We start from the raw sequence: 25,444 nt of genomic DNA, 5'->3' as shown, positions 1-25,444 counted from the left end.
GGGAGGCGCCCAGGAGGCATCCTCACTAGATGCCCGAACCACCTCAACTGGCTCCTTTCGACGCAAAGGAGCAGCGGCTCTACTCCGAGTCTCTCCCGGATGACTGAACTTCTCACCCGATCTCTCAGGGAGACCCCAGCCACCCTCCGGAGAAAACTCATTTCGGCCGCTTGTATCCGTGATCTCGTTCTTTCGGTCATGACCCATCCTTCATGACCATAGGTGAGGGTGGGGACGAAGATAGACCGGTAGATCGAGAGCTTTGCCTTTTGGCTCAGCTCTCTTTTCGTCACAACAGTGCGGTATAGCGACTGCAGAACCGCACCAGCTGCTCCGATTCTCCGGCCAAACTCCCTCTCCATGGTTCCCTCACTCGTGAACAAGACCCCCAGATACTTGAACTCCTTCACTTGGGGTAAGGACTCATTTCCTACTCGGAGCGGACAGGCCACCGGTTTCCTGCTGAGAACCATGGCCTCAGATTTAGAAGTGCTTATTCTCATCCCAGCCGCTTCACACTCAGTTGCGAACCTATCCAGAGAGTGCTGGAGGTCGCAGGCAGCTGATGCCATCAGGACCACATCATCTGCAAAAAGCAGTGACGTGATCCCCAGCTCACCGAACTGCAAACCCACCTCCCCCCGGCTACGCCTCGATATCCTGTCCATGAAAATCACAAACAGGATTGGTGACAAAGCGCAGCCCTGGCGGAGGCCAACACCCACCGGAAAGGCAGACGACTTACTGCCGAGGACCCGGACACAGCTCTCGCTCTGGGTGTACAGGGATTGGATGGCCCTAAGTAGGGACCCCCTCACCCCATACTCCCGCATAACTCTCCACAAGACCTCTCGGGGGACCCGGTCGTAAGCCTTCTCCAAGTCCACAAAACACATGTAGACAGGTTGGGCAAACTCCCAAGCCCCCTCCAAGATCCTTGCGAGAGTGAAGAGCTGGTCGGTAGTTCCACGACCAGGACGAAATCCGCATTGTTCCTCTTCGATCTGAGGTTCGACTATCGGCCGGACCCTCCTTTCCAGCACCTTGGAGTAAACTTTCCCTGGGAGGCTGAGTAATGTGATGCCTCTATAATTCGCACACACCCTCTGGTCCCCTTTTTTGAATATTGGGACCACCACCCCAGTCTGCCACTCCTTCGGCACTGACCCAGACTTCCACGCAGTGTTACAGAGGCGTGTCAACCAAGACAGCCCCTCTACACCCAGCGCCTTCAGCATTTCTGGACGGATCTCATCAGTCCCTGGGGCTCTGCCACTGTGGAGTTGTTTGACTACCTCAGTGACCTCCTCCAAGGACATTGACGACCCCCCATCATCTTCCGGCTCTGCCTCGATCGTAGAGGGTGGATTAGTCGGGTTCAGGAGTTCCTCAAAGTGCTCCTTCCAACGCTCAACAACCTCCTCAGTTGAGGTCAGCAGTGTCCCCTCCTTGCTGTATACAGCTTGGATGGTCCCCCGCTTTCCCTTCCTGAGGTGTCTGATGGTCTTCCAGAAACACTTTGGTGCCGACCGAAAGTCCTTCTCCATGGTTTCTCCGAACTCCTCCCACACCCGCTGCTTTGCCTTGGTCACGGCCAAAGCCGCAGCCCTCCGGGCCAGTCGATACCCTGCAACTGTTTCTGGGGTCTCCCGGGCTAACATAACCCGGAAGGCCTCCTTCTTCAGTCGGACGGCTTCCCTCACCACCGCTGTCCACCACGGTGTCCGAGGGTTACCGCCCCTTGAGGTACCTATGGCCCTCAGGCCACAGCTCCCAGCCGCAGCTTCAGCAATGGAGGCTTTGAACACCGACCACTCATGCTCGATGTCCCCAACCTCCACAGGGATGCCTGAGAAGCTCCGCCGGAGGTGGCAATTGAAATCTCTCCGGACAGGCTCTTCCTCCAGACGTTCCCAGTTCACCCTCACTACACGCTTGGGTTTTCCAGGTCTGTCCAGAAGTTTCCCCCGCCATCGAAACCAGCTCACCACCAGATGGTGATCAGTGGACAGCTCTGCCCCTCTCTTTACCCGAGTGTCCAAAACGCATGGCCTCAGATCAGATGATACGATAACGAAATCGATCATCGACCTTCGGCCTAAGGTGTTCTGATGCCAGGTGTACTTGTGGGCATCCTTGTGTTCGAACATGGTGTTTGTTATGGACAAACCGTGACTAGCACAGAAGTCCAACAACAGAACACCACTCGGGTTCAGATCGTGGTGACCATGCCTCCCAATCACGCCCCTCCAAGTTTCTCCATCATTGCCTACGTGTGCATTGAAGTCCCCCAGTAGGACACTGGAGTCCCCTGCAGGAGCCCCCAAAAGGACTCCACTCAGGGTCTGCAGGAAGGCTGAGTACTCTGAACTGCTGTTCGGTGCATAAGCACAAACCACAGTCAGAGTCCCCCCCCCCACAGTCCTAAGGCGCAGGGAGGCGACCCTCTCGTCCACTGGGGTGAACTCCAGCACAGAGGCGCTCAGCTGGGGGCTAGCTAGTATAGCCACACCTGCCTTGCGCCTCATACCGTGAGCAACTCCGGAGAAGAACAGGGTCCAACCCCTATCCAGGAGTTTGGTTCCGGCGCCGGTGCTGTGCGTGGAGGTTAGCCCCACCAGGTGTAATTGGTATCGCTCCACCTCCCTCACAAGCTCCGGCTCCTTCCCCCCCAGCGAGGTCACGTTCCATGTCCCCAGAGCCAGCCTTTGCCGCCCGGGTCCGGTCCGTCGGTGTCCCCCGCCTTCACCGCCACCTAGTTGGCAGCGCACCCGACCCCGACAATTTCTCCCGCGGGTGGTGGGTCCACGGGACGATGGAGGAGGAGATGGTGCTTCCACGTGGCTTTTTCGGGCTGGGCCCGGCCGGGCTCCGTGGTAAGCCCGGCCACCAGGCGCTCGCATGCGGGCCCTCCGTCTGGGCCTGGCTCCAGACGAGGGCCCCGGGCTTCCTCCGGGCCGGGTCTCTCTTCCATTAGTTTGTAATTTCATTGGGGTTTTTTCCTGTAACCCCAGGTAGGGGGGCTAGGGGGTACTACCACTTGCCCAAGGTGGACCCCCAGACTAGTGGAGGGAAGGAGGCGTCTTACTTCTCCATTCTAGTTTTGCAACTAGCCACTGCCCGTAGATTTTTATTTATTTGTATAAACCCTCCACCACCACCAGGCATTTTTCTCTTACTCTTTTTTTTTTTTTATTAAATCAGGTTTGTTTTCATTCTCTTTTCTTTTTTCCCTTTTTCTTTTTTCTGGGTCTGAGTTACACTGCACTGATTGTCGTCCTCAGGAACCTCACTGCAGAAGACAGTGGTCTGCAGGAATTCCCACGCAGGGGAGCATTGCTTCGAGTAGTTGATGTCATAAACATAGAATGCTTTAAAGCAGACATCAACTGCTGCAAGCAATGTCCTGTGGCCCCTGAGCCTCTCCATTGAAAACAAAAAAAAACTGAGACTTGACATTGCTCTGCCCTAGAATAAGAACAATTGGTTCTGATCTTGTTTTCGCAGCTTCACAGAGATATTCTGGCATGTTGGTTCCAGGCTCTGAATAACAAAACAACAGATTCCAGTCAAGAGGGAGGAACTTTCATAATCTTACTGAAATAAATGTAAAGTCAAACAGGGGAAGTTAAATACTCCTCACAGGGGCACAGAATCATTGTTATTACATGGGGGAAGTAAAATATTGCCTTCGAGTGTGCCTTACATTTTATAAACAGTTAAATATTTCTATAATAATAATAATTAATTGCATTTATATAGTGCTTTTCATGACACCCAAAGCGCTTGACTATGGCCTTCTCATTCACATGCCAACGTCCTCTCTGTTCACAGTCACACACTCACACACACATCAATGGTGGTCAGCTACCATGTAAGGTGCCACCTCAGCCCATTGGGAGCAATTTAGGGTTCAGTGTCTTGCCCAAGGTCACTTTGACATGCACACAGGAGGAGCCAGGATTTCAACCACAAACCCTTTGGTTATTGGACACCTGCTCTACCTCCTGAGCTATAGTTGCCCCTTCAATACTTACAGGTTTCATGTCGATGAAGAAGGTCTTTGCCTCATCCAAAGTGGGACAGGTGTCGTTTTTTACTACTTTGTAGCTCGATCCAGGGAGTAGATATGGAAGCACCTGCAGGGCCACATCACCTTTCATGTCTGAAAGGCAAAGACATGATTCTAGTGGCATTCAAGGGACCCCGAGGAGTTTATTTTTGGTTACGAAACAGTCTCATTTTAATGTGGGTGAATCTACATTACCAGGGCCGGACTGGCCATGTGGCGTACCGGGCAAATGCCCGGTGGGCCGGACCTACTTGTGGGCCGATCTAAAAAAACGAGCTAACGAACGGCCCATAGAGCAGGGACAGCGGCCCATTGGTCCATCTTCTATACTGACACTGGGCTGGCCCAATCATATGTAGGCCCCACCCCTCCCTCTGTTAGTTTCAGGTGTCATTTGCGTGGGCCGCTAGAGAGCCTCAGCAGCACCCCCCCCCCCCCCCCCGTCAACAAATCGCGCAGCAGCCCCCCCCCCCCCCGTCAACAAATCGCGCAGCAGCACCCCCGTCAACAAAACGAAACTGAAGGTGTTCCATTTCACGCGTCGGCTCGGCTAGTGGGCCGACTGGGGCTACATTTCCCGGTAGGAAATATTCACCCAGTCCAGTCCTGTGGGCCGGTCTGGGCCAAGATGCCAGGGCTGAATTTTTGTCCCAGTCCGTCCCTGTACATTACCCACACAAGTTTGTGTCAATTTTCAACAAATGTCGTTTCTTGTATGTTGTTTATTTTTAGATTATTATTTCGTGGTCGGGTCGTCCAGAACTTCCTTGGAATGACGTAACGATTTACTGCAGTAGCCTACGCCGCCGACAATAATTTAAATATGACTGTTATATATTGTCAAAAGTAACGTTACTAGTAAGACCTATGTAATTACCTCGTCGGTGCCCATCGTTCCGTCTTCAAAACACCCGGCTCAGGTAGCTAAGGTTTACGACAGTGACCTTGGAGGCTCATGGGAAATGTGGTCTTTTTGGGCGGAAAACAGTTCCGCTTCGAAACTCCTCGTAGGGCCTTTCATTTAGCAATTTTTACAAATATATTAATTTGTTTCAGTCTGAAAGCATGCCCTGTTGTATTGCTCCCACTGGTGTTTATTTTCACATAACTGGTCAACATTTCCATTTTCTACCACAAAGGATCTCCATCAGGAAGACCTGGGGCCTCATTTATCATTGAGGTACGCCTTCTTTTACACGGTCTTTTTCGCGAGTTCAGGCGTACGCCATTTGCCCCCCCCACATTGCGATTTATCAAGCCGTAAGGGCGAAAATTTAGTCGCCTTTCTCCGCGCTTTTGTAGGACACCTCTCAGCTTGTCCTACCGATTTACACGGTGTTCTACGCCCTTCTTGAACACAGGGGGAACTGGCGACGCAGGTGGTGCGTCGGTGAATTACTATGTTTGACGGAGAGAATAAGAGCGACAGTTCATGAACGCACAATCATGTAGGCTAATAGCCCAATTCAGCACAAACATATATCGCAATGCAAGATTAGACGTGTCCTCTAACCGGCTCATTCATGGTCCGATATGGATTTGTTCCCCAAACTGAACTATGCGCTGTCCCAAACCTTTCCGCGCAATATGTCACACACCTAATGCCATCAAACGGCAATAATTGACCAATTAGATTGTCAGTAATATGTGATCATGTGGACCCGTTTGCTGTTTGGTAAGCATATAAATGACAGTCCTCCTGTGCGTAATGCGAGCCTAAATGAATCCGGCGCTACTTGGCCTACTGGCCGAGATAGAACTCCAAAGAGGTGACGGCGATGGCGACTGCACCCACATAAGGGCACCATCAGTGAATGAATACGTCTATGTGAATTGCTAAAATGTGCACACTAGAAATACCCAAATCATATGTGACGCCGACATGCTCATCTCAAGTGTAGTGGCACGGTGGCCTGGCTCCACGCATGACTCATTCATCCTGGCGCACAGCAGGGTAGGGCTAGACTGGAGGCAGGCGCTGCGCGTGACGGCTGGCTTGTTGCTGTGTGCATAGACAAGATACATATTCTTTGTCTTATTTACTTTAATCTTTATTAGCATTTTCCATCCATACAACGACAATACAATAAAACATAAAAACCTACAATAACAGCTTATGGGTACATCCATCCATGCAGCTTTTTTTTCTTACTCAAATATGACAATTTTAATATTAGTGGTATCATCACACTTCCTTCTATAATCCATCCATTTTTCCCATCTCCCTTCAAACTTTCCTTCCTGCATCCTCAATGCATGCGTGAACCTCTCCCTAACATAGGCTACATCTCCTCCACAACACCCAGCCACTGCTCCTTGGTTGGGCGTTCCACCTTATACCAAGCCCTCGTTATTGTCTTTTTACTAGCAACCAATAGTACTTTCACTAGGTATCTGTCCCCTCCTTGTACATCATCCCGTGTTATGTTTGCCAAGTATCAAAGCTGATAAGAAGGTGGAGGCCGGCGCGCTGGAGGTGGAGGCTGCAACCGGCGGGGGCACGACCGTCAGGTCAAGGACCACTGCAGACTCCCCCTCCTCTGAGTCCCACCCCACGTCAGAGTCTGGAGAAACAATTTCAATCATTTTCTTTGAGTTTGTCTGTGAACTTGATTATGCATTAAACATTTCATTGTGCAGCCATATTCATTTGATATGTTTTTCTGTTGGCAGTCAAATAAATGCTGTGATTTACCGGGTGATTTAGATGAGTCTTAATTTCCCAGAGGGGAAAATGTTTAATGTGTTCTAACATTATGAAGTGGTCATCTGCGTTATTGTTCCCTGTTTTTGGTCCTAATTTAATCATAGCCTACCACAGAATGTTTGCTTTCCTCACAGTCACATGTTACAGTATGTCCGTGTATGCCCAATCCTAGATGCACAACACGTAGCTAAAGTAGGCTACTAAGCTGTAGGAGCAAACAGACAAACGTAGGCGATTTATACCTTCCGAAGAGGATTGCCTTCCTCACGTGGACCTCACCAACTAGCACATGCACCTCCGTCTCCGAAAAGTTCCTCTTCTTTGCTCTTCGTTCCATGTTTCATTGTCCCGCCTGGGTGCTCCACGCTACCTTTTTAAGCCGGTTCCTTCCGGGAAACCACGTTTGGCCACTCATGGTTTTGACCATATATGGTTGGATTAGGGCGTGGAGGGGGCGGAACACGGGGCGCATGCGCGTACGCTCTCTTCCCCGCCGGTCTCGGATTTCCCGTGCAGAAAAGGGCATACGACATTTTTGATAGATCCGAAAAGCGTGTAAATATTCTCGTCGTACGCTACATTTCGCATTTTCCGTGTTTTCGTCGTACGCCCTCTTTTACACCTGAATTTACACGCTCTTTGATAAATGAGGCCCCTGACATGTAGAAGCATGACATCACTGTGAGTTTTATGCAGGATTGCATATTCCCATCTCTAATCTCTGCAACTGTAACCTAGTTGAATCTTTTATATGGGTACTCTGGTCTGGATTAAAGAAATTAGATATGACATTTCAAAAATAAGAAATGATTACTGTGCATACCAGCAGTAGCAGTGTCATTGTTATAGTTGTATATAGTTGATATATATTTTCATCTTTTTCATGTTGGTGTGCTCTGGGTATCTGTGTGTAGTGTGCGTAATAGGTGATATATATATATACATATATATATATATATATATATATATATATATATATATATATATATATATATATATATATATATATATATATAAATATAAGAACACATTGGCGCAGTATGATGTAGGCCTATTCACCTATAATGCTATTGAGCAATTTATGGATGGATTTATGGATGAATTCTATGGCCCGTCCATGTTTACTCAGGCCTGGACGGATTTATTATTTCTGGATACACCGCTGGCCTAAAGCAGCCGATATGGCTACATTAGATTAGCCTATAGCATATCTGTGTGGCCTAACGTGACATTTTACACAACGGTGCTTTTCTGAATCACTAATGTGTTAGAGACGTTTTGACGAGGTAACCTACAGGCACAGACATCATTTTAGAGATTTTCAGCATCCCCTGTTCAAAATATGTTCCCGCGGCTATGAGAGTACTGTACATGCCATTATTTGATGTGTGTGAATAACGTTACCGATTTGATGAAGACGAGAATTAATTGACGTGCTACAAAAAGTGCTAGTTAGCAGTAGCGCTAGCTAATGTAATTTATTACACAGATCTATTATATACTGTTCGCTGCTGCACTATAACATGTTTGTAACTAGAACTAGCTAGCTAGGAAAAAGTCAGGAATTATTTCTCCAAGCTCTTTGACATGTAGCTATCTAGCTAAATTAAGCTAGCTTGCTAACGTTAGCTATGCTCCATTTCGCTACTGAACTATTGTCATTAGATATGTGATGTTCACTCTAGTAATGTTACCCTTATAATGACTGAGCAAAGGTTAGCTCTGCAAATGAAGGAAATGGGTGAATTTGTATAACATTTAATATGAAATATAGCCACTTACTTCCAAGATCCAGGATTCTTGTCTTCCCCCAGTCTGCAATGTACAGCAGCGGGAAGATTAACCCAGGTTTTGGGTACGGTGCAGCGGGAATTTGGACCCAAATTGGGTAAACACAGGCGCGTGTAGACCCAGTCCATTGTGTGGTTACCCAGCTTGTGGTCAATATTCGCGCCACAACAAAAAGAGACCCAAAGACTCACCCAAGACTAAATTAATCACCCAATATCAACAGACCCAGCAGATGGGTCCTTCAATTCACCCAGCTTTTTTTTTAGAGTGCAGGAATCATCAGTGTTACGGCTTTAGCCACTGACCGCTACCATTAATATTATGGAAGCTGCTGCTAGTTGTTGTTAGCTCATGAGCTAACTGCTAACTATCCCGCTCTTATTGTGCTGGATTAGCATTGGAAGTATTGGAACTGATGTGTCCAGGTGACAAGACCTATCATAATGTATCAGACATTATTTCATGTCATTTCAATTCACAGCTATTTCAGTGGCATGACTGGCTTCCGTCCTACCAGTCCTGAACAGAAACAAGCCAGCCACGCATATAAGCCAGGCTTGACCTGGCCTGGTTCATGCATGGGTAGTCAGACTTCCTAGGAAGATTCAGATTCATTAATTCAGAATATTGGGAAATACAAGAGGGGTCAGCAGCTGAGCTGCCCGGACCCTAATTATAAAGAAAATGAAAAGCTCTTCATCGGCGTGGTGGATGGTAGGGGAGTGAGTTTAACCAACAACTCACTACCTAGTCGGGACACACAAGGACTGTTTCACTCCGTTACAATAGGAGTGAACTCCCTGAGCCCTGCCAGTACAGGGTTGTTTGTTAGTCAGTATGAATCCTCCCACTGCTCACATGATGCTTCTCTCTTGATTACCCAGCACACCTGCATGCTCTCATTACATTAATGCACAGAAAAAAGGAAATGCCCCAACTAAGTCAAGAACTACTCAAAGCTCTGTTCATAATATGTTGGTTTAACTGCCATGTCTTTTAGGCTACAGTGCATACACAGGAAAAAAAAACAACTATTTTTTTGTTGAGCACGTGTGTTCTGTGAAATATAGAGTTCCACCCATTTCTTCACATCCTGTGGCAGAACAAAGATAGAGAGAGAAGACAGAAAGAGATAGATATATAGACTGTGTGTGTGTGTGTGTGAGAGAGAGAGAGAAAGAGAGAGAGAGAGAGAGAGAGAACCAAGGGAAAACTGTCACCAGCACCACCCATGATGAGAAATGAAACCGCTCAGTTGAAATCCATGTCGTCAGAGGAGCAAAGTCAAACCACGACACTGCACTGCAGCAACAGCAGGTGCCCTCAATGTGTCCTCAGTCATATCTGAACAGTCAAAGCCAAGCTTTGTAACTGTGAGCACCATTTTAAGTCAGAGATCATTTCTTGTTTCTTAATAAGGAGATTCTGCTAGGGAGCTGGGTGGGTGTTAAGGTAATAAGGTAATTGCATATATACACAAAGTCACAGGCAACTAGAACCCATAAAAGAGTTTTCATGGCTGTCTCTGATGGCTACGCTCTCTGCAACACCACAATCACACACAGATGAAAGCCCCATACCTCAGCAGGCCAAAAGCCCAGCATCACATCCCTAATCTGGAAGCTTTACCTCTTTATAACTTCCCTTCGTCTGAGGCTTTAAGAACCTTGCTGTCTAGCCTGAGTGTCCAGTCTGACCATCGGTGTGTTCTTAAAACGGATGAACAGACACCAGCTGACCCCTAGTGGCCATGCTGACCGTCGTTCTACCCCAATAGCAGTGGTAGTTCTAGGCCGCCCTATGTGTCGAGGGGAGATAACCTCTGCCCCCCCAGCTGGAATGCCTGACACCCTTTTTGCCCCTGCTAATGCCCAATAGGAGTGTGAGGTTGCATACTATTGAAGGTCCATTTGCCTCATGTGATTTGTGCCACGTCCCTTTACTTCCCTTTCAGATGTTTTACTCGGACACCTACCGTAGCTTTGAACACAGGTGCCACGTCCATGTGTTGTTTAAGGTCAGGGGGAGTTCAAGGGATATCCTCTGACTGGGGGTCCTTGTACGTCCAAGGACTGAGAGGAATTCCCCCTCCCTGCTAACCAGAAAAGCAGAGTGTGCGGTACCTTCTCTTCTATAATCTCTCTCTCTCTCTCTCTCTCTCTCTCTCTCTCTCTCTCTCTCTCACGCACGCACACACACACACACACACACACACACAGTGGTTTGGGGTTTCTCAGTGCGTAGGCCTATTAGGCTACGTCTATGCTGGACTACTCAGATACCTTATATTGATCAGTGATCATTGAGAGTCTATCTATCAAGATATAGGACTACTTAACCTATATATTTCCTGTATCTAGAGAAAGAGGTTCTCCCTCCCGATGTACTATGTTCTAGAGCCAACTTTGCATTACAAGCTTACCGAGAGCACGGTTCTCGCGCTCTAGAGCGCACCGGTGTCCAATGGATAAGCAGCTGCAATGACGACACTCCCCTATGCATCGGGCCGACACGCCCCCAGCATGGAAACGGCTCTAGTCGGCATATTGACCTGTCACTATGCAGGAGATACAGTGCAGCCAGTGATGGAGCTCGTCAATTTAAAGTTTATTAACATTTCATAACTGTCTTATTTCCAGAATCGTTTTCAGAGTCGGACGCACATTCACGTGTTTGTGGGTAGACTTTGATCTTTCAGTTACCGGGATGACAATTTCATGGAGAAACCAGTAACATTTATGTGAGTTTCCAATTGATAGACCGGGGTAACGTCATTATAAAGAGGTTAACGGATTTTTGGGGGCAAGTTGTCATTTTTTAATGTCACCACGACGAATTTGTGTTAGCCTATATTTGAAAGGATATGGATCATTTCGCAGCTGAGTGCCTTGTGTCAATGTCCAGTCGGGCTATCGTTCATCCTAAAGAAAACATAGAGTTCAAAGCAGAACCTGCATGCTCGCAAAGGAATGGAGAAGAAAAGGACTCAATGGTCAAAGACAACTCCTCACTATTTGTTGTGGCCAGGATTCTAGCGGATTTTAACCAACAGACACCCACCGATGCTGCGGACCAGGCTAAAATGAAAGCGGAATGCGTATTGCCAGCAGTCACAGAGGAGGATGGAAGAAGTACTGCCACACCTATCATCAACACCGACCCTGGGCGCACACAAAGAGGCAAACGCGTCAGAGGTCAAATCGAACCCGAATCCTCCGCGAAAAAGCACAGATGCCATTATTCAGGTTGCGAAAAAGTTTATGGGAAATCGTCCCATCTCAAAGCGCATCTAAGGACGCACACAGGTCAGTTTCAAAATAAAGTAAATCGTGCTGTGTCAATAGGCCTAGTTAAAATAAGAGTTAAATGACATTCGCATTTTCAAAAGAAAGTAGGCTATACGATGCGTAGCCTATTGTAACTTCAGTGTGACCCTGTTAACTGGCTGTGATGCATGATGTATGCAAATGTGTCATCGCTGTGAGAGAATTCAATCACCTTGCTTATCGCCAGTCGCTATAGCTATTACACTCTAAGCTAATTTATCAAGTCAGGTGTAAAACTTGGCATGAACTGCATGAGTGGTATCATATTGTCTGTGAATAAGTTGTCTGTGCATGTAGTCCTCGCTGAATGAGAGGTGAGTGCGCCTCTTGAGCGAAGCAGCAATGAGGAACTAACAAGAGAGCCTCGCCCACTCCTCCAGGCTGCTACAGCCCAATAACACGAGGGGTAGGCTACTGCACGATTCCATATGAGACTATACATCCAGTAGAAGGATAGAGTGAGAGGGGGTTGGTAAATTCTGCAGTTCTTCTAAGCTCTTTGTTGTCATGTACCACACCCCCGCCAGCCAGTCTGCCAGCTGATCTGGCCAGCAACAGACGCGGCTAGCGGAGCTCAGAAAGAGAGAGAAGGGGGAGGAGGTGTGCTGAACTTGAGTTTACTTTGGGAAGATGCTTCATATTACTTCAAGTGAACCTTCCCCCCAGCATGACCTTCCAAGGGTCATACTATTCCCTCATTGAAAGAGCTATTAAAGATGTGTGAACGACAGTCCTCGCATGACCCCGCCTCCCGACCCTCCACTAATCTAGGAGCCTCACAGCACATTAACAACACAATACTCACACCACCACCATGTACCAGTCCCACGATGTACCAGTCCCACCATGTACCAGTCCCACGATAGAAATATGCAGGGATTCTATAGGCGTTAGTTCTCTGTATAAAAGGATTTTGGGCTGTTATGCAATGCTTCATTTTCACAGCTGGAATAGGTTGATGAGTCTTTCATGTTAAAAGCCCATATGAAAAGTCTGTACAAAGTCTGTACAAAGTCTGTACAATCTTTGATGATCAAGGGGCCTGTGCTTTGATGAAAGCCCATGCTATGTAGTATTATTTGAAGCCAAAGATATATTTGAAGTAAGTCTGTGCCTTGATAACAAAACCATTTCAATTGTTGCATTTAGTGTAATACCATGTAAATTCACCAGAATATAGCATCAGACGTTGTAGTTGTAGATGTAGCTATCGGCCTGCATGGAGCAAACACACAGTTTTGCACCGACGATTCTGAAGGAGACTGCAGCTGTAACTGAAAAGTCCAAACAGCTTTCAAATTTACAATATTTGTGTGTGAACTCCTGAGACCCCCCTGTGCTGTGAAAGCCTGCCACAGAAGGGGGACATGCAGACATTTTGTCTAGACAGCTTAGACCCAGCTTGTGGAGGAGATGACTTTTGGTTTACTTACACAGAATCCTTTCTCATTCGTATATCACGTCTAATTGTATAGGGACTTCAGCTTAGATGAAATCTATTTAAGCTGGGTCTCAACTGGAGCTCGTCCTGCTCCAGCGAGGGAGCGTGACTGGGGTGTTTCCTGGCAGTGGACTGCAGCCTGTGAGTGGGTGTGTGTGTGTGTGTGTGTGCTCAGGGTGAAACCAGGATAGGAGCATTCATACAGTATGAGGTTAGTCAGTGTTGTGTTGTGTTTCTGTGACAGCACAGATGGTAACATTAGGCTGTGGAACAGTACAGCTCCTGTGTGTGAGTTATTTCCTGCTGTTGTTGAGGCGGCTGCCATCTTTTTTCTCTTTGAAAAGAACCACTATGCTATTTGATTATTACATTACTTTCTCATGTAGCCTTGTGTAAATACAGACCCTGTAGCTCTGGAGAATGTGGCACTGTTTTTCCAGAAGGCTAGTAAGACATCATTCTTTGTAAGTGTAATTTCTTCTATATTTACTGCAGTTGTGACTCAAAGAGCGCATACACACCAGTGTTCTGAAACCCTGTCCACAGCCCAGTTTAGACTCAAAGTATCCTTGATTTTGGCCTCAGTGAGCATTCAGCTGTTGAAATAAAGGCACTGAGAAAAACTGTGCCACATGGAAGTGAAAGCAACAATTTCCAGTTGTCAGTTAACACTTTCTCTCCAGCCCTTTCTCTATCCAGCCTTCTCTCTCTCCCTCTCCCCTCTCTCTCTCTCTCCCTCCCTCTGTCTCTCTCCCTCTCCCCTCCCTCTCTCTCTCCCTCCCTCTGTCTCTCTCCTTCTCCCCCCCCTCTCTCTCTCCCTCCCTCTGTCTCTCTCCCTCCCCCTCTCCTAGCTCTTGACCGAGTAACACTACGGTCAGATAATATGTTTTCCGTCTCAGTCTCGTTGGGTAATCAGAGAATGTGGGTCATTTGAGTTCAGTTCGGGCTCAGCCAACTTGGTCTGTCCCGGAGTATCTTTCTCTTGCACTCAGCAGTTTCCTCAGCAGACTCTTCCAGCAGAGCAGAGAGAACAGGGAGTTCCCTTTCAACATTAACCCATTTAACAAGTCTGCAGGCTCCTATCTCTTCAAAGTCGTCAGTGAAGTCTGTGTCCTAATCCCATAGTTTAAGGCTTTACATGTTGTTTATTTTGTCTTCGAAACCTTGAAAGATTCAGGAGATTAGGTGTTTATTGTTTCTCCTGTTATGAAAATGAAATATCCACTAGACTGTCTGCTGATAATTACTAAGGGTAATAATTAGTGTCTGAGTGTCTTCAAGTGTGTCTGTAAGAGATAGTCAAAACAGCCCAAGCGTGTTCTTAGGGTGTCACTTAAGAATTAATGGCAGCATGCACCTCCCTCACAAGCATCAAAAGAAACACCAAATTCTGACTCGTTTCTGGATAGATTAAATTACCGTTTCCCTTGGAGATTATGTGGAAAGTCATCGGCATTGTGAATGTTGCTTTGTGATTGTGCTTATTTAGAGTGCACAAATGCCAACAAGAGCTCCAAGATACATTTGAATGCATTTCAATCTTGCTTATTCCTAAAGCATGTCATGCTCTGATACGTTGGGTAATGGCCTTACCTTCTCAATGCAGTCACACCAGTCTTTTCTGCATCAAACCTGCACTATGGCACAATGGAGTTTAAACAATCAACAACATCATCATATAACCTGTGGAATTATCTTCATACTAGCTTGTTGCAAAATGATATTAACCTTCTTGAACGTGAGGACATTATACAACTGCTAATGAATTCTCCTCAACAAGTTCTTATTATGCACACAATTAGATGATCTGCATAAAGCGCTGAGCTGGCAGCGTTTACCAGGTGAACACAGATAAGTCAAGCTGGGCTGTGCCCAACATTAGCGGGGGTAGCCACAAGTTGGGGTCGAAGGTTACCAGACATCTTTGTCTGATCTTCAGGAAGGGGAGGAGGTGTTCCTTCTGGACCTACGCTGCTGCTTCTTTGAAATATTAGTATGAAAATGGGTCTGCTGTTTATTTCACACAGGAAGTGTGACGAGGCGTGAGCCTCTTTGTGATCCTGCCCTGTATGCACTGCTCTTACAGAATGTCTTATTGTCCCTATATGTCAGTCATGAGATGCATGGATGGGCTTTCTCATGATGCAGATGCTGTATGAAAAGGTCAAATAATATTATTATACTCTATGTATATTCTATTGAGTCTTTCTACTAATAAGCAAACAGAACCTGCTATATAGGTCTACACAGACAAAGGCTGGAATAACATATTTCACAGTCTGTTGGCTGTGTTTTCTCTGGACTTCAGGTCTTTGTCCTTGTCCTTTGTCTTTGTATGGCCGCCCCCCTCGTTCCCTCCAAGACACAGTCCACTGACCCACCCCTTCAGGGGACCCATGTGCCACATACATCTACGCCTCAGAAGCTTGAATAAAGAGCCTTACTGATGGAAAAGCACCAGCCTTCATCTCCATAGAGGGTCCCCCAGCATCATTTCCATCCTCATAGCCAAATCAAGCTGATATCTGCCAAATTCATATTCCTCCTCGCTCCGAGCATCGCGTGGCATCCATCTTATCTCTCCCATCTGTCTCACTCTGTCTCTTCACTGAGATAGAGACAGGGTTTCTGTTACCACCACCACCGCGTCTGTCTGACTGAGGAGAGGGTGCCAGGGTACAATATTGTTGGTTGGTCCAAAGGTCAGTCAGAAGGTCGGCTTGTCCATTCCTTCACTCCTCTGGCAGAACACACTACTCAAGGAAGTCCACCGTGTCCCAGGAAAGACAACATATCCTGGGCGTTCTCTGTCCTTGCCTGGTCCACATGACCAGCATGGCCAGATTGGTTCTCTCTGTGAGTTCCGGCTAGCGCAGGGTGGGCTGGCTATGGGTCCCTGTTTTCTCAAGCAGCCCTCTCCGTGCATGGCCTTGTGTTTGGCTTGGATTGATTTAATACCCAATGAAAAAGTTTTGGTTTTCCGTCTGTCTTTTTTCCTGTAGTAGCTGTGCCAGTGTGGAATCCTAGTGTCCAGCGTCCAGAGCCAGACCAGGCCCAACTGACCCCTGTAACATATAGAGGTCATCTCCTAGGCCTGTAACATATAGAGGTCATCTCCTAGGCCTGTAACATATAGAGGTCATCTCCTAGGCCTGTAACATATAGAGGTCATCTCCTAGGCCTGTATAGGGAGTGTTTTATGAAAGGAGCCAGTTTGCTGGCCCTTATCTACTGTAGATGTGGCAGTGCTGCGTCTCTCAGCGGAGGAACTGGGAAGCAGTTGGCCATTCTGAGACTGTGCCAGAGTGACCGACAGCGGCGTGCTGCTTACTGTGAGCAGGCATAAGAAAGGCTGAAAGGTGTGTGTGTGTGTGTGTGAGAGAGAGAGAGAGCTTTAATAGCATTATATATCATATCGTCCTATAAAAACATATTCACCTGTTAAGATTTACGTCAGTCAGTGAATAACACCTAACAACAATGTGAAGACATTACAGGGAGAATTAATTCACTCAGTACCCTCAATTGATGCAGGGCATTCATTAAACTGCATCTATCTCTCTCAAAACCAAGTTGAGCCTCACACCAGGAATGCAAACAAGCTTTGATCTGTCAAGTGTAGTTAGACCTAGCCCTGTATCTGGGGAATTTCAATATATATTCTTGCTAATAAAAATAATGTTCTGTATATCCTATATGTGATACAGGCAGAGTGAGACTGAGAGGTCTTTCTCCCAAGGCCTTAGTGTTTACTTTGTACTGTGAGTGTAGTTAGTACCGGTCTTATAAACACTCACTCACACACACACACACACACACACACACACACGCCCAGTAATGAATCAGACAGCCTGGGTTCCATGTCAGTGAGGAAGAAAAGGGGCATTGAGCAGATGGAAGGGGTGGACTAGCCCCTGGGGGAGGGGGCTCTGTAGTCTGAACCCATTCCCCTCTGCCCTGCCCCTCACTGTAACCAGCACTACTCTCACTTCTCTTAGTTATCCCTACTAGCTGTTGTGTCTCTGCCCCCTATGAGACGCTGAGTTACACTGGAACTCAAGCATTCGACAAGCAACTGGCTCTGAATCTCTCCATTGTGGATCAGATGGCCCAGTGGGTTGATGCATGTTTGAAGAGGTGTGGTTGTTCACTATGTGCGTTGTGAGTCTTATAAAGGCCTAGTTTTCTGAATATCGTTTATTTGTTCTCTGTTAATAAAAGCATCCAGCCGTCAACTATGAGAGCTATGGCAAGGAGCACTAGCTAGCCATGAGGTAACTAGCGATGAGCTAACTCGTTGAGTCTTCCTTCCCACCTGTTAGTCTCAGGCTGTTTTTAGCACTTAAGTGGCTTTCTCCCCCCATCCAGAGCTTGAGGGTTAATGTGGGTTTTAAAGAGTTAATCTCATTTGGGCCCAGACCATATCTGGTGTTCACATTGATTTTAGTTTAATTGGTCTTCAATGAAACAAGTGTGTGCGAAAGAGTCGTAAACAGGGGCCATCTGGCTTTGTTTAGGTAGCCATCTTGATTTTGGTGGTGCTTTTCTCTCTCCCTCTTGTCTGCTTTAACTCGTAATATGTGGCTACAATGCTCAGAATATAGTGTTGGTGGTTACGCTGCAGACATGACAGAAGAGTAGCATTGTTGTTTTGCATCGCGAAAAGCTAATGTAAAGCTCCCAAATTAATCAATTAAGCTTTGTCTGTGGAAAAGACATTGTAATCAAAAAATAGGAAAGCACCTCAAATAAAGTTTTAAAATACTGTTTACATATACTATACACTGTTCTTCAGTATTTTGAGTATTCAGTAAACTTTGCTTCAGGAAATGTGTGGCCATGGAGTTTGTGGCCACAGTCACCCCCCCCCCCCCCCCCCTCCACACACACACCTCCGTAATCAAACCGATCTGCTGCCACAGGGGGAAGCCTGGGGACAGTGCAGTGAGAGATGCTATGAGTCAGGAACTCTCAGTAGTATTCTCAGTTCTCCCTCCCACTCTCTGCAACATTCTGACTTGCATAGTTCGCTGATTTTTTTACACCCTGAATACCATGAAGGCCATACGCTAACATTCCACTACGCCTGTAAGATATCTACCTTCACAGGCCCTACATTGCACGACTTAGCAAACTGAATCTCACTAAGTTGGATCATTAGATTAAATGACAGTGGATTGATTGAAGTCAGCATGCAAGGGAGAGTAGGGGGTTGAAATTGTAAGTCTGTTGGGTAATTGTTAAAGTCAATTCTCCTCACGAATGTAAGTGAAAGACGGATTGTCTGCAATGGATGGGCTTGAATTTACCACTGTTCCATCATGTGTGTGCCCCTCCCAACTGTCTCTGGCTGCTCTCTCTAGGGCCTGGGACTGCTGCTCTCTCTAGGGCCTGGGACTGCTGCTCTCTCTAGGGCCTGGGACTGCTGCTCTCTCTAGGGCCTGGGACTGCTGCTCTCTCTAGGGCCTGGGACTGCTGCTCTCTCTAGGGCCTGGGACTGCTGCTCTCTCTAGGGCCTGGGACTGCTGCTCTCTCTAGGGCCTGGGACTGCTGCTCTCTCTAGGGCCTGGGACTGCTGCTCTCTCTAGGGCCTGGGACTGCTGCTCTCTCTAGGGCCTGGGACTGCTGCTTTGCATATGTCAGTGTTAGTGATGACTACTGATTGCATTTAAATGTGTATAGGTCTGATTGATATTGTGCAAATGCATACTGTATATGTGTGTTGCTCTGAAGAATGACCACTCTAATCATTGCTTTATTTACCACTTAAAGCAACTTGAACGTTGTATGCATATTAACGGATCAACCTGGAGCATTTTGGACGTTATTTAAATTTATCTTTGAGATAATCCCAAACCTCACAGATTTTTCAAATTTACAAATAGATAAGACATCTGGCATAGGCAGAAATAGGCCTCTTTAGTGTCATAGTACGACCTATTACCCTCAAAATGGTATTTTAACCCAATATTTACCTCCATATGAGCTGAGAGTTCTCCTGCCATGGCCAGGGACTGGGAATGAGGACATTTACATAAGTCAACCACTTGTGACATAATGGACAGGGCTTGAGGCTGAGATACTAGTGTGTGTTGGTAGGAACACACACCACATGCCTGATGTAACAGCCTCACACTGGAAGTGGGTCAATGTGTTCATTTCTTAGACTGTCCCCACCCAATGCTTCCCTGATTATCACTGTCACTGTGTGTGTGTGTGTGTGTGTGTGTGTGTGTATGCGTGTGTGTGTGTGTGTGTGTGTGTATGTATGCGTGTGTGTGTGTGTGTGTGTGTGTGTGTGTGTGTGTGTGTATGCTTGTGGCTCTGGGCCCATTTATCAGGCTTTGCCATCACAGTATACCTGCAACCCTGTATCCTGCCCGATCAAAAACACACGCACACATGTACCTCTATGCATATAGAGTGTCATACAAGGAAACAGTCCAGAGGTATTTGTTGTCATTTGGCATCAATCAGTTCCACGGGAGCCACGTGCCTCATGCTCGTTAGTGTGTTTGTTCTAGAACAATTACTCCACTTGACTCCGGCTTCCCTCATTGTTCCCTCGGAAGGACAAAGAGGCTTGTTTTCAAAGCTTCTCCAGAGTTCTGGTTGTACCCTACCCATCACAAAAACAACCCTTGTATCATGTTACTGAGCAGCCAGCCAATCCCGGGCATGTTCTTATGTAGGGCCAATTTAGGCTCTGTAATTATAACAGGAAGGCATAAAGACACAAAGTGTTTGATTCAGGCATTTCCCGGTTGTTGGGTTTTATTGTCAGTTGTTGAGAGGGCAATTACTCTTGTGTAGGTGAGCTGGAGCCAGTTAGTTGTATGACGAGGGAGAGGTCTTTGCATGCCGGAGTGTATAGAACAGTATGCTGTTGTAGCCTCTTCTTCTTAGTGGGAGTGGAAGTGGGAGTCGTCCTTCGTGTGGGTGTGTCTGGTCATGTGGGCGTGTCTGTCTGGTAGATATGATCGTCACTGTTCACTACACATCCTGAGGGAGCGCCCATAACTTTCACAAGTTCGCCACATGGTTTTGGTCCTTGACAGCAGCAGCATAAAGGTGCGCTCCAAGATTTTGAGTATGAATGGAAGGATGAATAGAAGGATGCATAGAAGGATGCATAGAAGGATGCATAGAAGGATGAATAGAAGGATGCATAGAAGGATGCATAGAAGGATGCAATTGTTTCTGACTGTAATCCTGGCAGTTTGAAGTATCCACGCTAGCTCAGGTTAGTATTGGTCTCAAGGCTAGTGGATAGTCTGGAGATTTAGACCATAGCTTCCAAAACGCCTCAAAAAGACACTCAAACCGTTTGTGACACTAAAGACATGACTTTGGTTTTCTATCGGGACATTGTAGTGTTGGAATCCAAAAGTACATCTAGTCTTTAAAAAAAGAAAAAGAGTCTCGATTGGACTAAAATTGACCATTCTTGTCATATGGAGTATCATCACTGTAACATGCTTGGCAACATACTGTCATTCTTAGATCTAGTTTCTGCACCATGCTGTTGCTGTCAACACAGACTGATTAATGTACACCCCCCCCCCCCCCCCCCCCCCCCACACACACACACACAGAATTGCGTGCCATGAGCGTTATTGCTGAGTTTCATGGTGTATGAATTCACTGGATACCAGGCTGTGCCTTGATACCTGAAGTTCAGTGATATCTTCTCAGTCAGTACCGCCATGCCACTCCCAGATCCAATCACCTCTGATAGCCTGTTTAATATTGAAGTGCTGGGATCTGTTACCCCTGGTGTTGTGCAACGTAGAGCAGCATAAAGGCCTGTGGTTTGACTCACCCGCTTCTCTGCTCTGGGTCTTTTGTGTGGTTTGCGTGAGTCAGAATGAAACAGGGCATCCACCTTCTGGTGACTGACTTCTCAAATGGACGTCAGCGAGTAACGCTGCAATGGTGCCTGCTTTTGTCTGAATCAGTGCGCGTTTGTATTCTGGGTCTGGAGGAGGGAGGTGGGGAGTCTTGAGGGAATTGAGAAGCCAAGAGAGTCTAGGTTTGCCTAGCTTGGTTCTGAGTTGATCTCTGTAACCTAGTGATGAAGCCTAGTGTTATTCCGGCAGGGATCAGGTAGACCCTGTAGGTTTGTGGCAGGCTGCAGATCATGTGTTCACTCCTGGGACAGCATATTTGGTAGGAACCAGTAGAATGGAGATCTTTGTTCCCTGGAGTTTTTCTAAGGGTAGCGCTCAAAGAACAATAAGTCTGGGCCAGTGTTTTCTTTTTGATATTGAAGGCCTATATCACCTGATGTGGAGATTATTTGCTCAATGTAAGTACTGTGGAAAAGTGCTGGTCCTTTGTTGTCTGCCATCTGGTTCCCAGTGGCCATGTGTTGAAACAGTTTTATTGCCAACGGTGGAGCGGGATGGAGGGGGAGGGGACCATTTTTCTTGGACCGTGCCATTGATAGTTGTGTGCTTGAACAAGAACTAGGGGTGCTATTTCAAAGATCCTTATCTGGTTGGATCCATGTCCATTGCATATAAGGATAAGGCTTTCTTTGAAAGGCCCTGTAAAATAACTTTATGAAACCCTGTAGGCATTGTGGAAGTGGAGTGAATTGCTGCCTTTTTGTATTGGCTCAGCTCCGCAGACAGTATAATAATAGGTTATGTTTTAAAGGGTCACGCTAAGATTTTAAAAGTAAAACTTGCTTTTTTACTTAGAAGGAGTGTAGTAAAAGGATGTTTATATTTCTTGCTGTAATCCAGAGTCCATGCCACCTCCGGTTTGTAATAGTCTGGAGCTATAGACGGTTTGCAGACTGTCCGTCTTCTTGCAAGTCACAGCATAGCATCTGCAATGTACTCAGAGATATTCTCAGATGTAGTCAGTATTATGGGGTTTTACCAAGACAGATGAACATGTGAAGTATAACCTGGAGCTAAAAGAGTTAGTTGAACTAGAGGAGGCCCCAACATTGTCACTGAAACATCATGAAATTCTAGGAATTGCAGAATGTTTGGATGTGTTTATAGTGTATCCATGTTAGTTTGCCCTTTACCAGCCTGTGTGGTAGATTTACATATGGCTGTCAGTAGGCCAGGCAGGGTGCAAAGGTCAATTTAGGATGAACTTTCATTAAAGGCCTAGAAGAGGACAGAAACAGTGAGCTGTAGAGGTTGTGTTTTTCCTTCACCTGTGTGTGTTTTTGTCTGGAGCCTGTGCTTGTTTATTCTAGCTGGTGTTTATTCCAGCACGTATTCTAGACGTGTGTGGGACTATTTCACTTCCCCATAGTGAGATTGATCTCATGTCCCCTTTTGTCTCCCAGGAGAGCGTCCATTCCCATGCACCTGGCCCGACTGCAACAAGAAGTTTGCTCGCTCGGACGAGCTGGCGCGCCACTACCGCACCCACACCGGGGAGAAGAAGTTCAGCTGCCCGCTGTGTGACAAGCGCTTCATGAGGAGCGACCATCTTATGAAGCACGCGCGCCGCCACTCCGACTTCCAGCCGGCGATGTTGAAGAGACCGTACGCGGGCGCGGTCAACAGACCCGGCTCCCTCAGCGACTACAGCCGCTCCGACGCGTCCAGCCCCGCCCTCAGCCCCGCCCACTCGCCTTAAAGCTCTGCAGCACTTTCAGTCTCTGCCCCGCCCCCTCCATGTCCAGACCCGCCCATAAGACACGCCCCAGTCTCTCTGAGCCTGTTCACCATGATGGCGGACAGCTGGGGGCCCTGGGGCCCCTCCCTGTGGGATCTCTGATAGGGGGAGGCTGCGTCCATCGCCTCACTGATTGTCTCCTTGGTCAGTTGCGTTCTTAATTGTATCTGTTCTAGCAGGGACTTGCCCGTTCTACTTGTATTGCACAGTTACTTATGGACCTCCTTTGCCAATCCTGTGCTTGCTGTACTGTGTTGTATGCACCTGCCTACCGTAGTGCAATCTTTTTAAGCAACTCAAAGAATGAGAACAAAAATAATGCATTTATGATGGCAACATCTCCACATACAAATATGTACTGTAGATATCATTTATTTCCAAGCCTCTGGCTGATGTTCTTGTATTTACATTCTGTTTCCTAAAATGAATTGGTCAAGAAAAAACAGATAGAATGGAATTCTATGGGTAACCTAATTTAAAACGAACAGACCACATTTACACCTCAGGATTATAAAATCATTTTTATCCACTTAACTTGACTGCACAATACAGACATCACTTTAATGTGAAATTCAACATGTGTTGACATTTCTGCCCTGCTCAGGGAAGGCCTTGATAGCTTGAAAGAATGCATACAATGATGACACACACACACACACACACACACACATACAGTGCACACACAGCCAAACACGATACGCACTCAAAGTTGCACTTCTCCGTTCATGATGCATGATTGTGTTTTTGGAGGGAAACAGGCTGTGAGTCGTCCAGTCCAGGTCTGATCTGTTTATCAGGTCTGATCTGTTTATCAGGTCTGATCTGTTTATCAGGTCTGATCTGTTTATCAGTCCAGGTCTGATCTGTTTATCAGGTCTGATCTGTTTATCAGGTCTGATCTGTTTATCAGTCCAGGTCTGATCTGTTTATCATGTCTGATCTGTTTATCAGGTCTGATCTGTTTATCAGGTCTGATCTGTTTATCAGGTCTGATCTGTTTATCAGTCCAGGTCTGATCTGTTTATCAGGTCTGATCTGTTTATCAGGTCTGATCTGTTTATCTGAAGAAAGAATCTCAATCACTTGAACACCGATCTGCATTTCTAACTAAAAGACTGGAGATTTACCACCTCCACTTTCACTTTCATTTGATGCAAACTTCACCTCTTATCTCCACCTTACTAAGCCGCAAATACATCCATCTTCTAAAGGAAGTGTGAAGCTGAGTGGGCAGCTGTTTGACCACCAGTGTCATTGTTCCACACATGAGCTGAATAGACAAATCTCAGTTCATGTTGACCAGCAGAAAACCTAATGGAGCAGGTTGATAGAACAGAGCTGTTCCCACTACAGTGTATGAGTCAGGTTCACCAGAGTCGGGCTGGTCTTTTCTGCAATGTGGAGGTGTGACTCAGACCCACATAAACACAAGGTGTGTTATCAGATAGTGTACAGAGTGTCATTAAAGCGCCAGTCTCTAGCGATGAGGCCCATGCAGGAAAAGAAGAGACAAATTATAGGGAGTCAGAATATCATAAATGCACGTGGAAACTTGAGGGCACCTTGTTTGCTCGTGATCTCTGCATGGCAGTGTCTATTGCAGGCAGAGTCAGGGCTTGGTGCAGATGAATGGAGGCCAATGACTGCAGGGAAGTACAATAAAAGCCTTTCGTAATCAGCCTGGAGGAACACACGATGAGATCATACTGAGTGAGGACCTCACCCTTTCTCTAGAAGCCCAGGAGTCCTATCCCCTCATGTCTATAAGCCTAGGAGTCCTATCCCCTCATGTCTATAAGCCTAGGAGTCCTATCCCCTCATGTCTATAAGCCTAGGAGTCCTATCCCCTCATGTCTATAAGCCTAGGAGTCCTATACCATCATGTATATAAGCCTAGGAGTCCTATCCCCTCATGTCTATAAGCCTAGGAGTCCTATACCCTCATGTATATAAGCCTAGGAGTCCTATACCATCATGTCACGAGAACGCTTGACATCCACCCAACAAACAAGACATGGTGAGAAAAAAACAGAGGCCGACTGTGTTTGATCTTGGGATCACTGAGACCTTGAGCTATGTAACTTATGCACTGTACATATACATAGTTACCCAGGAGAGAAGAGAGTCAAACTTTAAAGATAACAGTGTTAAACATTGTTAAGTTTCCCAGTGGTGCGTGGAGAATTATTTCCCTTGCGGTGGTCTACCCTATTATCTTGAAGACTTGATCTCGACATGACATCTCAGGTTTCATACTTGGAGATGTGGCAATGTGTTTTTTTGTAAGTGTAGCATCCAGAATTTTCCTCTGCCTCTGATTCAACATCATGGGACACACCCAGTGCCCTTTTTTTGGCTCAGTATTTTATTTTTACTTCAGTATGCTTTTGAACGTATTCCCTTAATATGGAATTTTACCGCATACCATAAGGCTACGATGCCTCTTTAACACATTAGCT

General features: G+C 46.6%; 1 protein-coding gene across 1 annotated transcript; it reads left to right on the top strand.

The window, feature by feature from the left end:
• Nucleotides 1-11,433: 11,433 nt before the first annotated feature.
• Nucleotides 11,434-22,946, top strand: LOC311307973 (Krueppel-like factor 13; the record flags this gene model as incomplete). The annotated part of the gene is made up of 2 exons (XM_084436873.1): nt 11,434-11,875; nt 22,651-22,946. The coding sequence occupies 2 exons, from the start codon at nt 11,434-11,436 to the stop codon at nt 22,944-22,946; spliced, it is 738 nt and encodes a 245-aa protein (XP_084292999.1).
• Nucleotides 22,947-25,444: the final 2,498 nt, after the last annotated feature.

This window comes from Borostomias antarcticus (assembly GCF_949987555.1).
Source record: "Borostomias antarcticus genome assembly, chromosome: 4".
Classification (NCBI taxonomy): domain Eukaryota; kingdom Metazoa; phylum Chordata; class Actinopteri; order Stomiiformes; family Stomiidae; genus Borostomias; species Borostomias antarcticus.
The sequence above is the reverse complement of the archived record's forward strand: the minus strand, read 5'-3'. Positions and strand labels throughout refer to the sequence as shown.